General features: G+C 38.5%; 1 protein-coding gene across 3 annotated transcripts in view; it reads left to right on the forward strand.

Moving 5' to 3' along the window:
* The window catches only part of LOC150081894 (ATP-binding cassette sub-family B member 10, mitochondrial), a 204,284-nt gene that overhangs the window by 132,874 nt on the left and 52,414 nt on the right, over positions 1-18,996 (forward strand). For all 3 annotated transcript variants that reach the window (XM_090379799.1, XM_090379800.1, XM_090379798.1), the window contains one exon: positions 4,844-5,098. In XM_090379799.1, coding sequence (XP_090235925.1) covers positions 4,844-5,098 — 255 coding nt within the window. The remainder of the gene's footprint in view (positions 1-4,843; positions 5,099-18,996) is intronic.

Genomic DNA, 18,996 nt, shown 5'->3' on the forward strand with positions numbered 1-18,996 from the left:
AGACTGTAATTTCCAGCAAAGATATATGAAAGGTGTTCCAGAAAATGCAGTTGAATGAATAAACGAGGAAGATGAAAAGTTGGTTCTGTGAGTTTGAAGTTGGACAGTAAATGGATGTTGGCTGGTGGCGGCACGTGTTCGGACTGTTTTGAACGAGAGAGCGGGAATTATAGAAGCCAATTCAGAAGAAGTACCCACGGAAGTATCTGTAGAAAAGGCATGCAGCAGAAACAGTACGTCTATCAGACAGAGAGTAGAGAGACTCTGTTAGAGATGAGTTCATTAATTAATCTAACTGCCCTCTTCTATATGAGTGTTCCCACATATGGGGGCACCGCCCCATATGTGGGAACAATCTTCCAGGGTAGGGCGGATTTGCGATTTGTACAGAGCGAACAGCTGTTTGGAAGAAAAGTAACGACGAGAGCGAAAGAGAAAACCAAGTTTTTTAGATGCAGAGGAAGCAATATTTGTAAAGTGCTTGTGCCAAGAGAGATTAGAAGTCAGAATAATCCCCAAAAGAGATATATCAACTTGCCTAGAATTTGGAGTGTCACCAAAGATAAGCATAGGAGCAGAAGAATCCTTTTCGCAAGATATAAGACAAGAACGAGTTTTAGAAGGATTGAAATCAACTAAGTTGTCTTTGTCCCACTGGAGAATTACTTGGAGATCGGCATTTAAGGAATTGGTAGTGGATATTCCAGAAGTTGAAGCTGATTGAGCAGGGCAAGGTTTCTCAAAATGGAAAGTGGAATGCAATGTGCTATTATCAGCAAAACTATGGATAGGATTTCCAGTCAATGGAAGAAGGTCATTAATATACAAGAGGAAAAGAGTGGGAGAAAGAACTGAACCTTGGGGAACACCAGCATTAGTGGAGAAATTAGAAGACAGAGAGCCATCTACCATCACCCTTAGTGAGCGATCAGAGAGAAAACTGGATAACCAATTACAAAAAAACAGTTGGCAAACCATAAGATGGAAGCTTGTTTAGAAGACCTTTATGGCAAACACGATCGAGAGCCTTTGAGACGGCTAGAGCAACTGCTTTTGTTTCACCAAACTTTTCCATTGAATTTATCTATTAATGGGTAACATAAGCCAGGTTATCATGGATCGACACTGACGGAATCCATACTGGCAATTGTTGATCAGACAGAAGTTTTCTAGGTGGTTTAAGAGTTGGCAGTTAATTGATTTCTCCACTAATTTAGAAAGAGTAGAAGTAATTGCAATGGGTCGATAATTGGATGGGAGGGATTTGTCACCCTTTTTAGGAACTGGCTGGATATGAGCAAATTTCCAAGCAGAAGGAAAAACACCTTTGGAATAAGAAAGTGAAAAAAGGCGGCAAAGTATAGGAGTAAGTTCAGGAGCACAGGTTCTGAGAACAAGTGGAGAAATACCATCGGGATCTGGAGCTTTCTTAGCATCAAGATTCGTCAAAATCCTTCTGACATCCTTTTGATGGAAGACCACAGAAGGCATTGAATGGAGCGTGTTGGGAATGGTGGGAGGTGTTTTACCAAGATTATTAATACATGAGTTGGAAGAAAAATGGGATGCTAGCAGGTCAGCTTTATCCTTGGCTGAAGTGACAACAGAACCATCTGGTTTGGACAGAGAAGGGAGCAGAGATGGGCAAAAGTTGTGGCCAATAGCTTTGGCAAGAGACCATAATGCTCGGCTACCGTTAGGACAAGAAACAAGTTTTCTACTCTTAGCCTGTTCAAAATTTAGTTTGGACTGATTAATAACTGCTTTACAATTGTTGCGAGCTTTGGTGTAGACAGAAAAATGAAACTGAAGAATTGGAAACGAGCCAACTACAATATGCAACATTCTTCTCCTGAACAGCCTTAGCACATTTATTGGAAAACCAAGGTTTAGATAAAGGACAAGATTTTAAAGTGAGCAAACGTTGACATCAGAAATTTTGAAACAGTAGTCCGACCAAGGAAAAGAAATCTCGCAGGTCATCCCATTTTGCATTCTTGTAATGCCAAACAACACGAGGTTGGGACTTGCCATGAGATAAAGGCTCAATTGGAGAAAAGACAATCACCAAGTTGTGATCTGAGGTGCCTAAAGGACCACTCGCTTCAACTGTGTACTTAGAATGGTTATTTGTGAGAAAAAGATCAAATGTGTTGGCTTTATGGTTAGGATTATCTGGTATTCTTGTAGGTAAATGAACAATCTTTGCAACATCATTAGTAATTGCAAAAGCCTCAGCATCTCGACCAGCTGGGTCGGTGTGACTAGAAAACGGAAGCCAGCTGGAGTTGTGAACATTAAAATCACCAAGCAAAATTACCTCACTGTTAGGAAAGTTGGACTGGAGAAAGTCAGGTTGTAAAGAGAGGAAGTCGAAGAGCTCCAAATTGATTAGTGGAGATGGGAGAACGGTAGAGACAACAGATGAATTTGACACGATGAGGTAGAGAGATTTTAAGCCAGAGAAGATCGAAAATAGGAGATTCCAAATTACCAAGTCTCTGACAGGGAATATTGGAATGGACATATGCACAAGTACCACCTTTGAGGTGAAAGGAATCATACAGCGAATAGTTTGGGCAACTGAGATGAACAGTAGTTGAATCAACCGGTAACTGAGATTGTCTGAAAAAGTACATGGGGTTTGGCAGACTGCAAGTGGAAATGGACGTCATTGAGACCACGTATGTTTGTGAAATGAACTAGGAAGTGTTTGGGCAGTTTAGATCTTTTTGCAGATAAGCTTACTCTATTAGTTTGACAATTCATGGTGTATTTAATAGTAAGAAAAAGTGGGGTGGGGGGACATGCTGTATGAAGTAATGAAATTTTTGGATATGGCATACACACGGTAAGAATATACCCAGATCCTTGACATAACGTGGCTTCGACAATGTCCCCCCGTATACACACTACTCGGACTCCCTCCAGTCACTATCTGGCAGAGTAGAGGTAGCAAGATTATACACTAGCTGACCCGGAAGCCTAAAGAGTTACCAATAGGTTCGTCAGGTGTACTACCTGGCCTGTGAACACCGTTTTAGAGCTGTATCCTCGAATGTAAGGAAGATTGGATCTCGCCATGATGTCCATCATAACGTCCTTATACTACATGTTGGAAGGGATTGGGTAGGGTTGACCAGAACTTAGCTCTGGAGACTAAACATGGGTTCCACCACTTCAGGCCTCCAATATGCAAAGTGGTGGTATTGCACTGGTTGATGAGAGTCATCTACCATCTACCACCTTTTTGATAATTATTAGTATTTTGAAGTATTATTATTAAAATATATGATCACTGATTGGTTGTTGAAAAATGGAACTTTAAAACAAGAAGCAAAGTACTTCTAGTAGTGCAACTGTGGTCAAGGAAAACGAACAATATTGTCACACTTCAAAGTGAGAATGAACAATCGCAGCCTTTTGTTCCCCAAAAATCCGAAGTGAAAAAACAGGAACCAACTAATAAAAGACCAAAGTGAAAGTATTATGACAGTTATTTGAATTTTGGCTTTACATGTGTTGGAAATAAAGATGCTCCTGATGCACGGTGTCATACGTAATAAAAAATATTAGCAGACAGTTCTTTGGCTCCCACTAAACTTGTGTTTCATAAGTGTTCCGTGAATATGTTGTGAGATGAAAAGTGTTCCGTGACTAAAAAAGTTTGGGAAACGCTGCTATATGGAATACCATTTAACTTTTGAATAAGAAAGTTTCAATTTGATGGTTGTCGACAGGTCTTAAGACTTTTTTGATTTTGTTCACTTTAACACTTTTTTTTATTAACTCTGGCACTAATTATTTTTATTATTTCTGGCACTAATTATTTTTAATTTTCTCAGTTCTAGATGATGGCCATTTCCAGTCTCAAATCCTCTATATACCATTGTATCTTCTACTAATTTTTAAAGATTGATTTCTTTAATGATATAGTCAGTTATGTTTTTCTTGTTTCTATTATGTTGATTATGCTGATTTCACATAAACTTGTAGATGTTTTTATGCAGGAATATTGCATTTGTATATGAGAGTGCATGACTTGCACAAAATTATAGTAGTCTTTAATCATTCTTTCTACCATGCCAATTCAAACCAGTACTATTCTTTCTTTGTCATTATGCTCTACCACCCTTTCATTGATATTAAAGATTTGTTTTTTTTTTTAAACTTTAAGTGAATTTTTTTCATATAAAAATTTAATAACCCAACTTTCTATCTTAAGTTTTGCCCCATATAACTTTACTGGATAATGTTAATGAATGTCCATTAAACCTTCTTCCAAATTAGTCCAGAAACTATTGCTATACCTTCCTTGTAGTTCACTTGCATTCATTCCCTTGGTTTCTGTGATACCTGCTATTAGATATAATATTGACCTAGTTCTGCTAATTCCACTTCTACCACTTTAATCATCTTATGTGTCCTGATTCCCTGAAAAACACAATGTGGACCTTGTCAACCCTCATGATATTCCAGCTATATGAATCTTGATACTTTGTTCTGTCATGGTGATAAAGTGTTAGCCAATAATTTGACTTAGCCCCATCAGCTGCCAATATGGATTGGCAGCCCATTCTCATTTGTTCACAGGGATCTCTTCCTCCTTATTAGATAAGCCTCAGACCCTTTAGTAACCTAATAAACATTGTTTTCAATCAAAAAGAATGGGAAACTTCCATGCTAATCACATTCTATAATGGCTAACTTAAGTTATTGTCAATTTACTGGGAACATCTATAGGAACATTTAGAAAAGAGTGTTATTTTATGGGAATCAAAATATATCATTAAATTATTTTTTCATAAAATTTTTGCTTAATATAAAATGTTTTTATTGGCAGGTGTAATTTCAATTGATGGAGTAGATATTAAAAAATTAGATCCACTGTGGTTAAGAAAGAACATAGGCATTGTTCCTCAGGAGCCCATTCTCTTCTCATGTTCTGTTCGTGATAATATTTCTTATGGTGCATCAGTCCTTGTTAGTGATGATACCATTATAAATGTACTAAAGGAAGCCAATGCTTGGGAATTTGTGAAAGATTTTCCTGATGGATTAGACACAGTAGTTGGTGAAAGAGGATTGCTTTTATCAGGTAGGCTATTTAATAATACTTGCTTATGTTATTGAATTTTTTTACTGTTGTTTAATATACTGTCACTTAGATTTAATATGAAGTAGAATACTGTTATCCATTCTAAGTGTTTATGATCACTGTGCCACACCATTTGGAAAAGGCCTAAGTTCATATCCTATAAAGAAAGGTTTTTATGAAATTTTTTTTCGCACTGTGACTGAATAGTCAAGCTTGGGTGAAAGCTGCACACCTCCCCCATGGTAACTTTTGGTGCTTCATCCATCAGAATGGACAAATTGGCTTACAACACATGAAATTTACAGACAGTACATACGAATAAACATGAGTAGACTGATGCCTTTGTTGCTTTAACAAAAAAAAAAAAAAAATTATAGCATTAGAAACTGCATGAGTTATTCAGATTCTCTTTAGTTGAGGCTGTAATTAGCTGATCCCTAGGCAAAGGGAATAGAGTTTCCCACAGAGGTTGTTTAGAATTTTTTAGTCTGCATGCTGTGAAGTCAGCTCATGCATGTGAACTTGTACAGACATAAAATACAATAAAGATCATACAAATTAGCATGCTATAGGAACAAATGCATTATGACCAAAATAGTTTGTGCCAAAAACATCCTTTCTGACAGATAGAGAAGTTGGATTTGATTGACTTACCCAGTGCTGGTAAATGCTCTTTAATTACCAATATGGTATAAACACTGCATTAATATAGATGACGTTTTTGCTGATTTAAATGCATTTAGTCCTCATCAGAATACAGTTGACTCCCAGTTCTGACAGTATGTTTTCTGGTTATGTTTAGGAAAATGGGAATATCTGGAAAATGTCTTATGAATCAGTAAATTTAATTAAATAAATAAATTTTTCTATTTATACTCCAGGACAGCCACATAGGGTCAGAGAAATTTTCAAACAAGAGAGAATATAAGAATGGCACTGTATTTAACAGTCATATGAACTAGAACTACAGTCAATTTAAATTTGTGTACCACTGTATTTTTGCATTGACTACTTTGCTATGGGCTTCAGGTTGGCTATTCATCCAAGTGAAGTGTCAGAATTTCCCTCAAATTTGAATTACTACTTTCCTTTATCTAGTGGCATCTCTATTTATTTTACATCAGCATTTCCTGTTTATATCTATCTATCAGTATATTTAGCCTTCATTTGTCCTTAAATGTGCCGTGCATGAATGTGTGTATGTGCGTTCGTTCCAGGTGAATACGTGCACACAGGTCATATCTGTTATGGAAGAGATTGTATTGTTAAAGCAACTTGACAATGGAACTTTCAAACCTCTGTTAGCTCATAAACTTTGTGTGACACAAAGAAAAAGGCGCCTCCATAGCCAGGTAGCAGGAGCAGCAGTGCGTAGCACACGCTTCTTGATTAGACTGGGGTTCCAGCCCGTGACCACCAAATACAGAGGATGCGGAGAGGTCAGGGAATGACCACCGCATATCCCCGGAGCAATATGGCCTTAGTTGCTAATGATCCTAAAAACCAAACAACACAAAGAAGAGTAGAATGTCTTATAATGAGATATTTTAAGTTTCCAGGTATTGACTGTGGCAGTAACTCTTTGTATATTAGGAATCTCCAGATAAAGGAGCCATCAGGCAGATTGATCACAGTGTACTGATGAGGAACCTACTTAAAAGTATAACTACTGTCAGTGGTAATGGGGAAAGATTTTGCTTTTTTATAGGTGACTAGAATGGTCCGAGTCGGTTTTTAAATTCTATTCAGTGGGATCAACTTCAAATTCGAAGTGGGAGAATCAATGAAAGAAGGAATTGTAGAAGCTACTAAGCTTTTTATATCAACAGAGATACTGTTCAACTTAAATGGATGTCAGATGAATGGATGAAACCAGTTTATTTACTTTAAGCTATGACAACTTCCCTTCCTTACATTTCAAGTACAAAACCTGTAAAATGGTGTTTGCAGGCTGGCTACTAGATAGTCCACTAGACTGAACCTATTGATAACTCTCTGGGAGGCATCCAAATCAGCTAGTGTATAATCTCTGTTTCTGCTCTACCAGATAGTGACGAGGGGAGCATTGTTGATTCCACATTTTGTCAAGGAGCTGGGTATATTCTTGCTATGTGTGCCTGCCATATCCATAAATTTCATTACTTTATACAACATGTTCACCACCATTTTTTTTTTTAATACTGAATACATCATGAATAGTCAAGCTAATAGAACAAACTTATCTGCAAAAAGATCTAAGACTCCCAAACACTTCCTAATTAATTTGACAAATATATGTGTTCTCAGTTCCAGTCTCAGTGATGTCCATTTTCACTTACTGACAGTGATGTCTGTTTTATTCTTTCTGACAGAATTCAAATTATCAGTTGATTCAGCCACTGCTCTTCTCAGATGTTGAATCAACTGATAATCAAATTCAAATTATCAGTTGTCTTAATTGTTCACTGTATGATTCTTTCTGCTTCAAAGGTAATTCTTATGCATTTGTCTGCTGTGATATTCCCTGTGAGAAATTTGAAATCTCCTCTTTCCATCTTCTCTGGATTGAAGCCTCTCTACCCCAGTCTGTCAAATTCATCTGTTGCCTCTTGATTTCCCAGTTTCACTAATCACTTAGAACTCATTGACTTTCTTTCTTTGAAGTTTGACCTTCTTCAATCCAACTTTAGCAAAACAGTGAGGTAATTTTCCTTGGCAATTTTAATGTTTGCAACTCCATCTGTCTTCAGTTTTAGTCACATGGACCCAGCTGTTCAAGATGCCAAGGCCTTTGCAATTACTAATGACCTTGCACAGACTTTTCATTTACAAACCAGAATACCAGACAATCCTAACCACACAGCCAACACTCTTGATCTTTTTTCTCATGAGCAACCCTTTGCAGTCAAGGTGCATGGTCCTCTAGGCACCTCAGATCACAACTTGGTGATGGTCTCTTCTCCAAAGAAGCCTTTCTCTCATGTTCATTTTCAGCTTTGTGATTCTTTTTATTCTTCTTTTCCTTGGTTGTGTCAGTGAAATTATTGTTGTAAGGATGAAATCCTTTATTCTACACTCAACCTTAAAATCTTACCATTTATCTAAAACTTTGTTTTCAAATAAATGTGCTAAAGCTGTTCAAGCTAAGAATGTTGCATATTGCAGTTTGTTTGCATCTAAATCTTCAGGTTCATTTTCTGCCTATAAAAAAACTCACAATTGTAAAGCAGTTATTAATCAGTCAAAACTAGATTTTGAATATGCTAAGAGTAGAAAACTTGGTTTGTGTCCAGATGGTAGTTGAGCATTCTGGTCCCCTGCCAAAGCTATTATTGCCCACAACTTTTAACCATCTCTACTCCCACCTCTGTTAAAACCCAATGGTTCTATTGTCGCCTCAGCTAATGATAAAGCTGACCTTTCTAGCATCCTACTTTTCTTCTAACTCTTGTGTTGATAATGTTGGTAAATCATCTCCTACTGTTTCCAGTACAATTCGTTCAATGCCAACTGTTCAATGCCTTCTGTCAAAAGGATGTAAAGAATTTTGAAGTCTTGATGCCAAGAAAGTGCCAGGTCCTGATAGTGTTTCTCCACTTATTTTCAAGACCTGTGCTCTTGAACTTACTCCTTTTCTGTGTTCCATTTTTACACTTTATTATTCCACTGGTGTTTTTCCTTTTGCTTGGAAATTTGCTGTTATCCAGCCAGTTCCTCAAAAAGGGTGACAAATCCCTCCGATCAAATTAACCTCCAATTACACTCACTTCTGTTCTCTCTAAATAATAGAGAAATCCATTAACTGCCAACTCCTAAACTATCTAGAAACCTTCCATCTGATTAACAATCACTGTTATGGATTCTGTCAGTGTCAACCCACTGGGGATATATTGTCTTATATTACCCATCTGTGGACAAATTCAGTGGAAAAGTTTAGTGAAACTCAGGCAGTTACGCTTGACATTTCAATGGCTTTTGATCATGTTTGGCATAAAGGTCTTCTAAATAAGCTTGCATATTATGGTTTTCCAACTTTTTTTTGTAATTGGGGTATCCAGTTCTCTTTCTAACCACTCACTCTGGGTGATGGTAGAAGGTTCTCTGTCTTCTAACTTATCTACTAATGCTGGTGTTCTCCAAGGTTCAGTTCTTTCTTCTACTCTCTATCTGTAAATTAATGACTTTCTTCCATTGACTGGAAATCCTATCCATAGTTTTGCTGATAATAGCTGCATTCCACATTCCAGTTTGCAAAACCTTGTCCTGCACAAACTGAAACTTCTTGAATATCCACTAGCAAATCTTCAGGTAATTCGCCAGTGTGGCAAAGATAACTTAGTTCATTTCAATCCTCCTAAAACTGGGTACTGTCTTTATCTCTCACCAAAAGGATACTTCTGCTCCTATGCTTATCTTCGACAGCAGTCAGATTTCTGGACAGGATCAGATCAGATACTGGGAGTCTAAAACACGGATGGAACTGATATTCGGGTGACACTCAAGTCAAGTGGACCCAATTTCGGCGAAGTCCGGATGGTCTGTGACAGCCAAACCCTCTGCTTGCACCTTCACGATGGTGGGAATGTTAGTAATATTGGGTATAACCTCCATGCACAAGTACATGGTGGGTGACCACCCAGGTGTGAACTAACGTAAGCAGGGGTCAAGGTGTGGCGCCCACACCACATGGAGGAATGCCGCCCCTCTACGTTACCAGGCAGTACTAGGTGGTAGATGACTCTCATCAACCGGTGCAATACCACCACTTTGCTTATTGGAGGCTTGAAGTGGTGGTACCCATGTTTAGTCTCTAGAGCTAAGTTCTGGTCAACCCTTCCCTATCTCTTCCATCATGCAGTATGATTGATGACTTTTGGGGTTATGATGAACATTGTGGGGAGATCCAATATTTCTTACATTTCGAGGGTACAGCTCTAAAACGGTGTTCGCATGCCGGTCGCTAGTTAGTACACCGGACCGAACCTATTGGTAACTCTCTTGGAGGCTTCCGGATCAGCTAGTGTATAATCTTGCTACCTCTACTCTGCTAGATAGTGACTTGAGGGAGTCCGAGTAGTGTGTATGTGGGGAGCATTGTCGAGGCCACATTATATCAAGGATCTGGGTATATTCTTACCATGTGTATGCCATATCCAAAAATTTCATTACTTCATACAGCATGTCCCACTCACTTTTTCTTACTATTGAACACACCATGAATTGTCAAACTAATAGAGCAAGCTTATCTGCAAAAAGATCTAAACCTCCGAAGTACTTTCTAATTCATTTCACAAATATACGTGGTCTCAATTCTAATCTCAACGATGTCCATTTCCACTTGCAGTCTGCCAAACCCCATGTACTTTTTCTGACAGAATCTCAGTTATCAGTTGATTCAACTACTGCTGATCTCAGATGCCCAAATTGTTCGCTGTATAATTCCTTTCGCCTCAAAGGTGCTACTTTTGCATATGTCCATTCTGATATTACCTGTCAGAGACTTGGCAATTTGGAATCTCCTCTCTTTGATCTTCTCTGGCTTAAAATCTCTTTACCTCATTGTGTCAAATTCATCTGTTGTCTCTACCGTTCTCTCAACTCCACTAATCACGTTGAGCTCTTTGACTTCCTTTGTTTGCAGCTGGACTTTCTCCAGTCCAACTTTCCTAACAGTGAGGTAATTTTGCTTGGTGATTTTAATGTTCACAACTCCAGCTGGCTTCCGTTTTCTAGTCACACCGACCCAGCTGGTTGAGATGCTGAGGCTTTTGCAATTACTAATGACCTTGCACAGATTGTTCATTTACCTACAAGAATACTGGACAATCCTAATCATACAGCCAATACACTTGATCTTTTTCTCACAAACAACCCTTCTAAGTACACGGTCAAAGTGAGAAGTCCTTTAGGCACTTCAGATCACAACTTGGTGATTGTCTCTTCTCCAATGGAACCTTTATCTCATGGCTATTCCCAACCTCATGTTGTTTGGCATTACAGGAATGCAAAATGGGATGACCTGCGAGACTTCTTTTCTTCTTTTCCTTGGTCGGATTACTGTTTCAAAACTTCTGATGTCAACGTTTGCTCAGATCGTGTGAGTGAAATTATTCTTGCAGGAAAGGAATCCTTTATCCCATACTCCACTTTAAAATCTCGTCATTTATCTAAACCTTGGTTTTCCAATAAATGTGCTAAGGCTATTCAAGAGAAGAATGTTGCATATCGTAATTGGCTTGTTTCTAATTCTTCAGTTTCATTTTCTGCCTACACCAAAGCTCGCAACAATTGTAAAGCAGTTATTAATCAGTCCAAACTAGAGTTTGAAAAGGCTAAGAGTAGAAAACTTGCTTCTTGCCCTAATGGTAGCCGAGCATTATGGTCTCTTGCCAAAGCTATTGGCCACAACTTTTGCCCATCTCTGCTTCCACCTCTGTCCAAACCAGATGGTTCTGTTGTCACTTCAGCAAAGGATAAAGCTGACCTGCTAGCATCCCATTTTTCTTCCAACTCATGTATTAATGATCTTGGTAAAACACCTCCCACCATTCCCAACACGCTCCATTCAATGCCTCCTGTGGTCTTCCGTCAAAAGGATGTCAGAAGGATTTTGACGAATCTTGATGCTAAGAAAGCTCCAGGTCCCGATGGTATTTCTCCACTTGTTCTCAGAACCTGTGCTCCTGAACTTACTCCTATTCTTTGCCGCCTTTTTTCACTTTCTTATTCCAAAGGTGTTTTTGCTTCTGCTTGCAAATTTGCTCATATCCAGCCAGTTCCTAAAAAGGGTGACAAATCTCTCCCATCCCATTATCATCCTATCCTATTGCAATTACTTCTACTCTTTCTAAAGTAATGGAGAAATCAAATAACTGCCAATGCCTTGAAACCTTCCATCTGATCAACGATTGCCAGTATAGATTCCGTCAGTGTCGATCCACTGGTGATATTCTGGCTTACGTTACCTACTTATGGACTAATTCAATGGAAAGGTTCAGTGAAACACAAGTAGTTTCTCTTGACATCTCAAAGGCTTTCGATCGTGTTTGGCATAAAGGTCTTCTAAACAAGCTTCCATCTTATGGTTTGCCAACTGTTTTTAGTAATTGGTTATCCAGTTTTCTCTCTGATCGCTCACTAAGGGTGATGGTAGATGGCTCTCTGTCTTCTAATTTCTCCACTAATGCTGGTGTTCCCCAGGGTTCAGTTCTTTCTCCCACTCTTTTCCTCTTGTATATTAATGACCTTCTTCCATTGACTGGAAATCCTATCCATAGTTTTGCTGATAATAGCACATTGCATTCCACTTTCCATTTTGAGAAACCTTGTCCTGCTTAATCAGCTTCAACTTTTCGAAAATCTGCTACCAATTCCTTAAATGCCGATCTTCAGGTAATTCTCCAGTGGGACAAAGACAACTTAGTTGATTTCAACCCTTCTAAAACTCAGTCTTGTCTTATATCTCACAAAAAGGATTCTTCTGGTCCTATGCTTATCTTTAGTGACACTCCGATTTCTAGGCAAAATGATATATCTCTTTTGGGGATTACCCTGACTTCTAATCTCTCTTGGCACAAGCACATTACAGATATTGCATCTTCTGCATCTAAAAACTTGGTTTTCTCTTTCGCTCTTCGCGTTTCTTTTCTTCCAAACAGCTGTTCACTCTGTACAAATCGCAAATCCGCCCTGGCATGGAATATTGTTCCCATATCTGGGTTGGTGCCCCCAAAACCTCTCTCAGGTGGCTTGATTCCATTCAGAAGAGGCTAGTTAGGTTAATTAATGATTCATCTCTAACAGAGTCTCTCCACTCGCTGTCTCATAGACGTACGGTTTCTGCTGCATGCCTCTTCTACAGATACTTCCATGGGCACTGTTCTTCTGAATTGGCTTCTATAATTCCCGCTCTCCGTTTCAAAATAGTCTGAACACGTGCCGCCACCAGCCAACATCCATTTACTGTCCAACTTCAAACTCACAGAACCAACTTTTCATCTGCCGTTTTCTGGAACAACCTTCCTTCATACGTATTTCCTGAAAATTACAGTCTACAGAAGTTCAAGTCCAATGTCAACAAATATCTTCTTTCATCTTCTCAACCTCCAACCCAAGCATGGTACTAAGTACTATAGGTTCTAATACCTCTCGTGTTTGGGGTTTACATAAAAAAAAAAAAAAACGTCTATTAATTATTACCCTGACATCTAATCTGTCTTGGCATAAGCACTTCATAAATATTGCTTCTTCCGCATTTAAAAAACTGGGTTTTCTCTTTTTCTCTCAGCGTTACATTTCTTCTAAACAGCTACTCATTCTGTAGAAATCCCAAATCTGCCCTACCATGGAAGAATATTGTTCCCACATCCAGAGTAGTGGCCCCCATTTAACCTCTCTCAAGCTTCTAGATTCCATTCAAATGTTGGCAGTTAGATTAATTAATGATCCATCTCTTACAAAGTCTCTCCACTCTGTCTCATGGACATTCTGTTTTTGCTGCCTCCTGTTCTATGCATTTTTCCATGGGCACTCTTTGTCTTCTGAATTGGCTTCTTTAATTCTCCCCCCTCCTTCAAACCAGTCCAAACACATGCAGCAACTAGTCAGCATCCTTTTTCTGTATAACTTCAAACTCAGAACCAACTTTTTCTTCATTTATTCTTTCAACTTCCGTTTTCTGCATTCTCCCTTCACACATATTCCCTGAAAATTACAATGTCAACAAGTACCTTCTTTTGTCATCTTAACCTTCAACACATGCATGGTACTACTAAGTACTATAGGTCTAAACCTTTCTTGTGTATGTCTTCCACAAAAAAAAAAAAAAAAAAAAAAAGAGAAGGGGAAGTTACTGAATCTAAAATTAAATAAGACACTTAGACATCAAAGGCGGATATTGTTGGGATATCAGAGACGTGGTGTCACACTGATATTAGGAATGCAGAATTGGAATTTGGGGAGTACAACGTTTACAGAAAGGATAGACAGGATAGGAAGGGAGGAGGTGTCATGCTGTTGATTAAGAAACACATAAAATCAAAAGAAGTGCATCCAGTTGATATAGATAAACAGTGCACTGTTGAGTCAGTTTGGTGTGACATAAGCAAAAATAAGAGTAGGAGTGTGTTATAGGACTAATGACTCGAATGAGTACAATGAACAATTGTACAGAGAAATAGAGTGGGCTAGTAAATCAGAATGTCTTATAATGGGGGATTTTAACTTCCCAGATATTGACTGGAACTTGTGGGTTGGTCACTCACACAGTAGTAAGACTGTTGTGGATTTATTGGATGATTGTTTTCTTCAGCAGCATATTCAAGAGGCAACCAGAGAGGGTAATACTCTTGATCTGGTTATCAGCAGTGATCATTCATGTATTAAAAATTTGCAGATAAAGGAACCACTAGGTGGCAGTGATCACAGTGTACTGATGTGGGATTTACTTAAAGATATAATTACCATCAGGGGTAAAGGAAAGGGTTTTTGCTTCCGTAAAGGTGAATACAGTGGTCTCAGACAGTTCTTAAATTCTTACAGTGGGATCAACTGACTATGTTACCAACAGTAAATTCTAAGTGGCAAGCATTCAAGGGGTGCATCCGTAGCCAGGTGGGCAGGAGCAGCAGTGCATAGCACACGCTTCTTGATTAGACCGGGGTTCAAGCCCATGATACCACCAAATATGGAGGATGCGGAAAGGTCAGGGAATGACCACGCATACGGAGCAATATGGCCTTAGTTGCTAATTCTCCTAAAAACCAAATAACAAGCAAGCATTCAAGGAATTAATCGTGGAAGCTACTAAAAGTTTCATACCTATTAAGAAATATTGTTCAAGGTTTAGGCCTAAAGGGTTATCATATGAACTAATGAGACTCGTGACAGAGAAGAAAAATGCAAGGGATGCATATAAATTATCAAGCAAATCAGACGCCTATGGCAGATAAAAGCTAGTCTGTAATAAAGTCACAAAGGAGGTTAGGCAGGCAAGGCAGATTACGAGAAATCTTTGGCAAAGGATGCTAAGAAAAACAGGAAGGATTTCTTTACTTATATAAACTCTAAAAGGAAGAGGATGAATCTGATTGGTCCACTTGATATCGATGGTTCGACTGTTGATGATCCTGCTCAGATAGCAAACAAACTGAATGAGTATTTTGGATCTGCATTCACACATGAGGAGTTATTAAGGCTTGAAAATGGCAGCAGGTTATCAAAGTGTAGCAGTGCGCTTAATGATTTTGTAATAACTGAGAGCAAAGTGGAGGAGAAATTGTTGAAGTTAAACATAAAGGCACCTGGTGTGGATGGGATCTATCCAGTTGTATTAAAGGAGGTGGCAAAGCAACTAAGCAAACCCTTAGCCATAATTATGAGAGTGTCCTTGAACTCAGGGGAGGTCCCCACGGACTGGAGATGTGCAATTGTATCCCCAATTCACAAAGGAGGATCGAAGGGTGACACGAGTAATTAGACCAGTTAGTTTAACTTCTGTTCCAGGTAAAATAATGGAGTCACTTGTTAAAGATGCATTGCAGGATCATTTAGACAAGACTGCAGCAATAATTCAGACACAGCATGGGTTTGTTAAGGGTAAATCTTGTCTGACAAATTTGATCGGATATTATGATATGGATGCAAAAAATAATTTTGATATCATATTTTCGGATTTCAGGAAAGCTTTTGACACTTGCGCATGGAAGACTATTGTACAAATTGGAGCAGAATGGTATTAAGGGTAAGTTGCTACAATGGATAAAAGGATGGTTGAGTGGGAGAAGACAGAGGGTGGTAATTAATGGGTGCTGCTCTTCGTGAACTAATGTTATTAGTGGAGTCCCACAGGGTTCGTTGTTGGGTCCACTGTTGTTTTGTATATTTATCAATGATATTGATGAAGGTATATCAGGCTTAGCGTCGAAGTTTGCAGATGATACAAAGGTTGGCAGGGTTGTTAATGACAGTAATGGCAGTGTGCTACTGCAACAGGATCTAGAAAATTAGGGCAGATGGGCTAAGAAGTGGCAACTGAAACTTAACCTTGACAAATGCAAAGTACTGCATATGGGTAGAAGTAACCCCAGAGAAACGTACCAACTGTGTGGTACTACACTTAAGGTGGTAGAAAATGAAAAAGACCTGGGAGTAATTGTGCAGTCAGATATGAAGTTTTCTGAGCAATGCAGCCAGGCTGCCAGGGCAGGTCATGGGGTTTTGTCAATGATATATAGGAATTTTGCTAGCAGGGAAAAGTAGGTGATTGTCTCTCATAAGGCAATGGTCAGGCCACGTTTTAAGTACTGCGTACAGGTCTGGAGGCCTCATTTTAGGAAGGATGTAGATTTGCTTGAGCGTGTACAGAGAAGGGCAACAAGATTGGTGAGGGGAATCAAGGGATCCTCTTATCAAGAGAGGCTTAAGTTCTGCAAATTGTAGTGGCTTATACACCTCAATCAGATCACTAGCTGCGTGGTGATCTGATTGAGGTGTATAAGGCTTTGAATGGGTTGAGCATGCTGAATTCTGATGGGATCCTTCACTTGTTCAGATTATGAACCTAAGGGGGCATAAATTCAAATTAAGATAAGACAGATGTAGAATAGATGTGCGGAAATTTGCCTTTAGCCAGTGGGTGGTTAATTGCTGGAACAAACTTCTATCTGTCATTGTGGAAGTTGATATGTTAAATAAATTTAAGGAGGAACTGGATAGGCATTTGGAGGGAATCATGTGATTTTTTTTTTTTTTTTCGCTGATGCTGCATAAGCTCATACACTTGCTTTCTTGCATCGCATGCCACTACTACTACTACTACTACTACTTGGGGCAGATAGAGTCTATCCAATTATATTCAGAGAAGCAGCAAAAGAGGTAAGCAAACCTTTAGTCATAATTATGAGAGCAACCTTAGGTTCAGTAGAGGACCCTACAGATAGATTCTAGGCATGCAAACATCTCTCCAATTCACAAAGGGGATGGTGAAATGAATAATTACATATCTGTAAGCTTGATTTATTGGAGTTACTGATTCGAGCAGTAATGCAGGGTCATCTAGAGAGGAATGCAGTTATAGGGCAATCACAGCATGGATTTGTTAAGGTACTGGCTGACTATGACTCGGTAACAAAGGAACTGAAGCAAAAAATAATTTTCAAATCATATACTTCAATTTCATAAAAGCTTTTGATACTGCTCCACATGGAGAACTGCTGTAAAAATTGGAGCAGTGTGGCATTAGGGGCAAACAACTGCAATAGCTAAAGGAACGGTTAGGTTGAAGAAGACAGTGGTATCAGTAGTCAACGCTCTTCTTGGACTAATGTTATTAGTAGAGTCCTCCAGGAGTCAGTCGTGCTGGCTCATTGCTTTTCATATTTTTCCCTGATATTGATGAAGGCATATCAGGCCTAATTCTAGTTTGCATTTGATACAAAGGGTAGTTAATGGTAGTAATCAGGGTATGCTATTGAAAAAAGATCTAGAAAAGTTAGGTAGATGGGCTGAGAAATGGCAACTGAAGTTTAACATTGGAAAATGTAGGGTACCACATATGAGTAGCAGTAATTCCAGAATAACACTCCAACTGTGTGGTACTGCACTCAGTGCAGTTAAAAAAAAAAAAAAAGAAAAAAGATCTGGGCATAATTGTGCAACAGACGTAAAGTTCTCTGAGCAGTATAGATGAGCTGCTAGGGCAACTCATGGGGTTTTATCAATGATATACAGAAATTTTGTCAGATAAGCAAGTAATTATTATGCTGTATAAAGAGGTGTTTATTCTGCTGTATAAACATCTTCAGTACTTCATACAGGCCTCTGAGCCTCATTTTAGAAAGGATGCACCACAAAAGCCCAAATACAAACACTTTAGCTTTGTGCAGTATGTTTTAAGTAAATGTTACAATATGTATTAATTAAATTTAATACATAACTGTGATTTCTATTATTATGTCTATTTATCAGAATAATACAACTCTTATTATCTGACCAATTAAACGTAATATCAATAAATTATAGTTATGATCTGTGTGATATAACACTCTGGTCTGCAATCAGATGCATTAAAAATATTCCTCATAAGCTTATTGCAAATTTTCAGCTACATGTAAAAAAAAATTACATCAATTAATGATTATCTGCCAAAGAAGTTGGCTTGTCAGATAATCATTAGGTGATGTGGTCTAGCATGCATACTGTATTTATAATAGTAATAGCAATATAGTGCAAGGAAGGCACAGGCATTTGCTGCACTGGCTAGGGGGGGGAAGAGTAGATAAGAAAATACAAATTATATGCTTCCCTCCTCACATAGGTAGTTATTCATTTGGCTTTTGAATTTATTCAAACTGTCACCCTCAGCTACCAGCAAAGGAACCTGTTCCAGCAATCAACAACTCACTGGCCAAAAGAAGACTGACTTCCTACAATCTAATCTAAACCTCTTCCCATGTAATTTGAATTTATGGTCCCTAGGTCTCAAATTCTTTATAACAGCTTGGCAAACAGGCACCTCAGACGTGATCTGATTGAGGTTTATAAGGTTCTGAGAGGGGTTAGTAAAAAGAATGAATGTGAATATAGTTAAAGAGGCCTGTGCACTCTGGATTCATTATGGTGAGTTATTACGTAGCACAGAGCAGAGTGAAACGGAAGACAATAAACAAGTTTAATATTACATTGTAAAACACACATATATTAAATACATACAGTACAAATAGCTTTCAGTTATTATGGTAACCTTCATCAGTGAAAGTGACAGTTTAGGAACGTAGAACATAAGAGCGTGTAGTGCCAGTCATGTATAGTGAACTGCATGATGTAATAGTTAACTGATATTGAAGTCTGTTTGTGACGTATGTGAACGTTGCCAATGTTTGTCACTCATGAGAATGGTTTCTTCAATAATAGGGTGGACA

The sequence above is a fragment of the Mastigoproctus giganteus genome, chromosome 8 (assembly GCF_048544385.1).
Source record: "Mastigoproctus giganteus isolate SK-2022 chromosome 8, ASM4854438v1, whole genome shotgun sequence".
NCBI classification, from domain to species: domain Eukaryota; kingdom Metazoa; phylum Arthropoda; class Arachnida; order Uropygi; family Thelyphonidae; genus Mastigoproctus; species Mastigoproctus giganteus.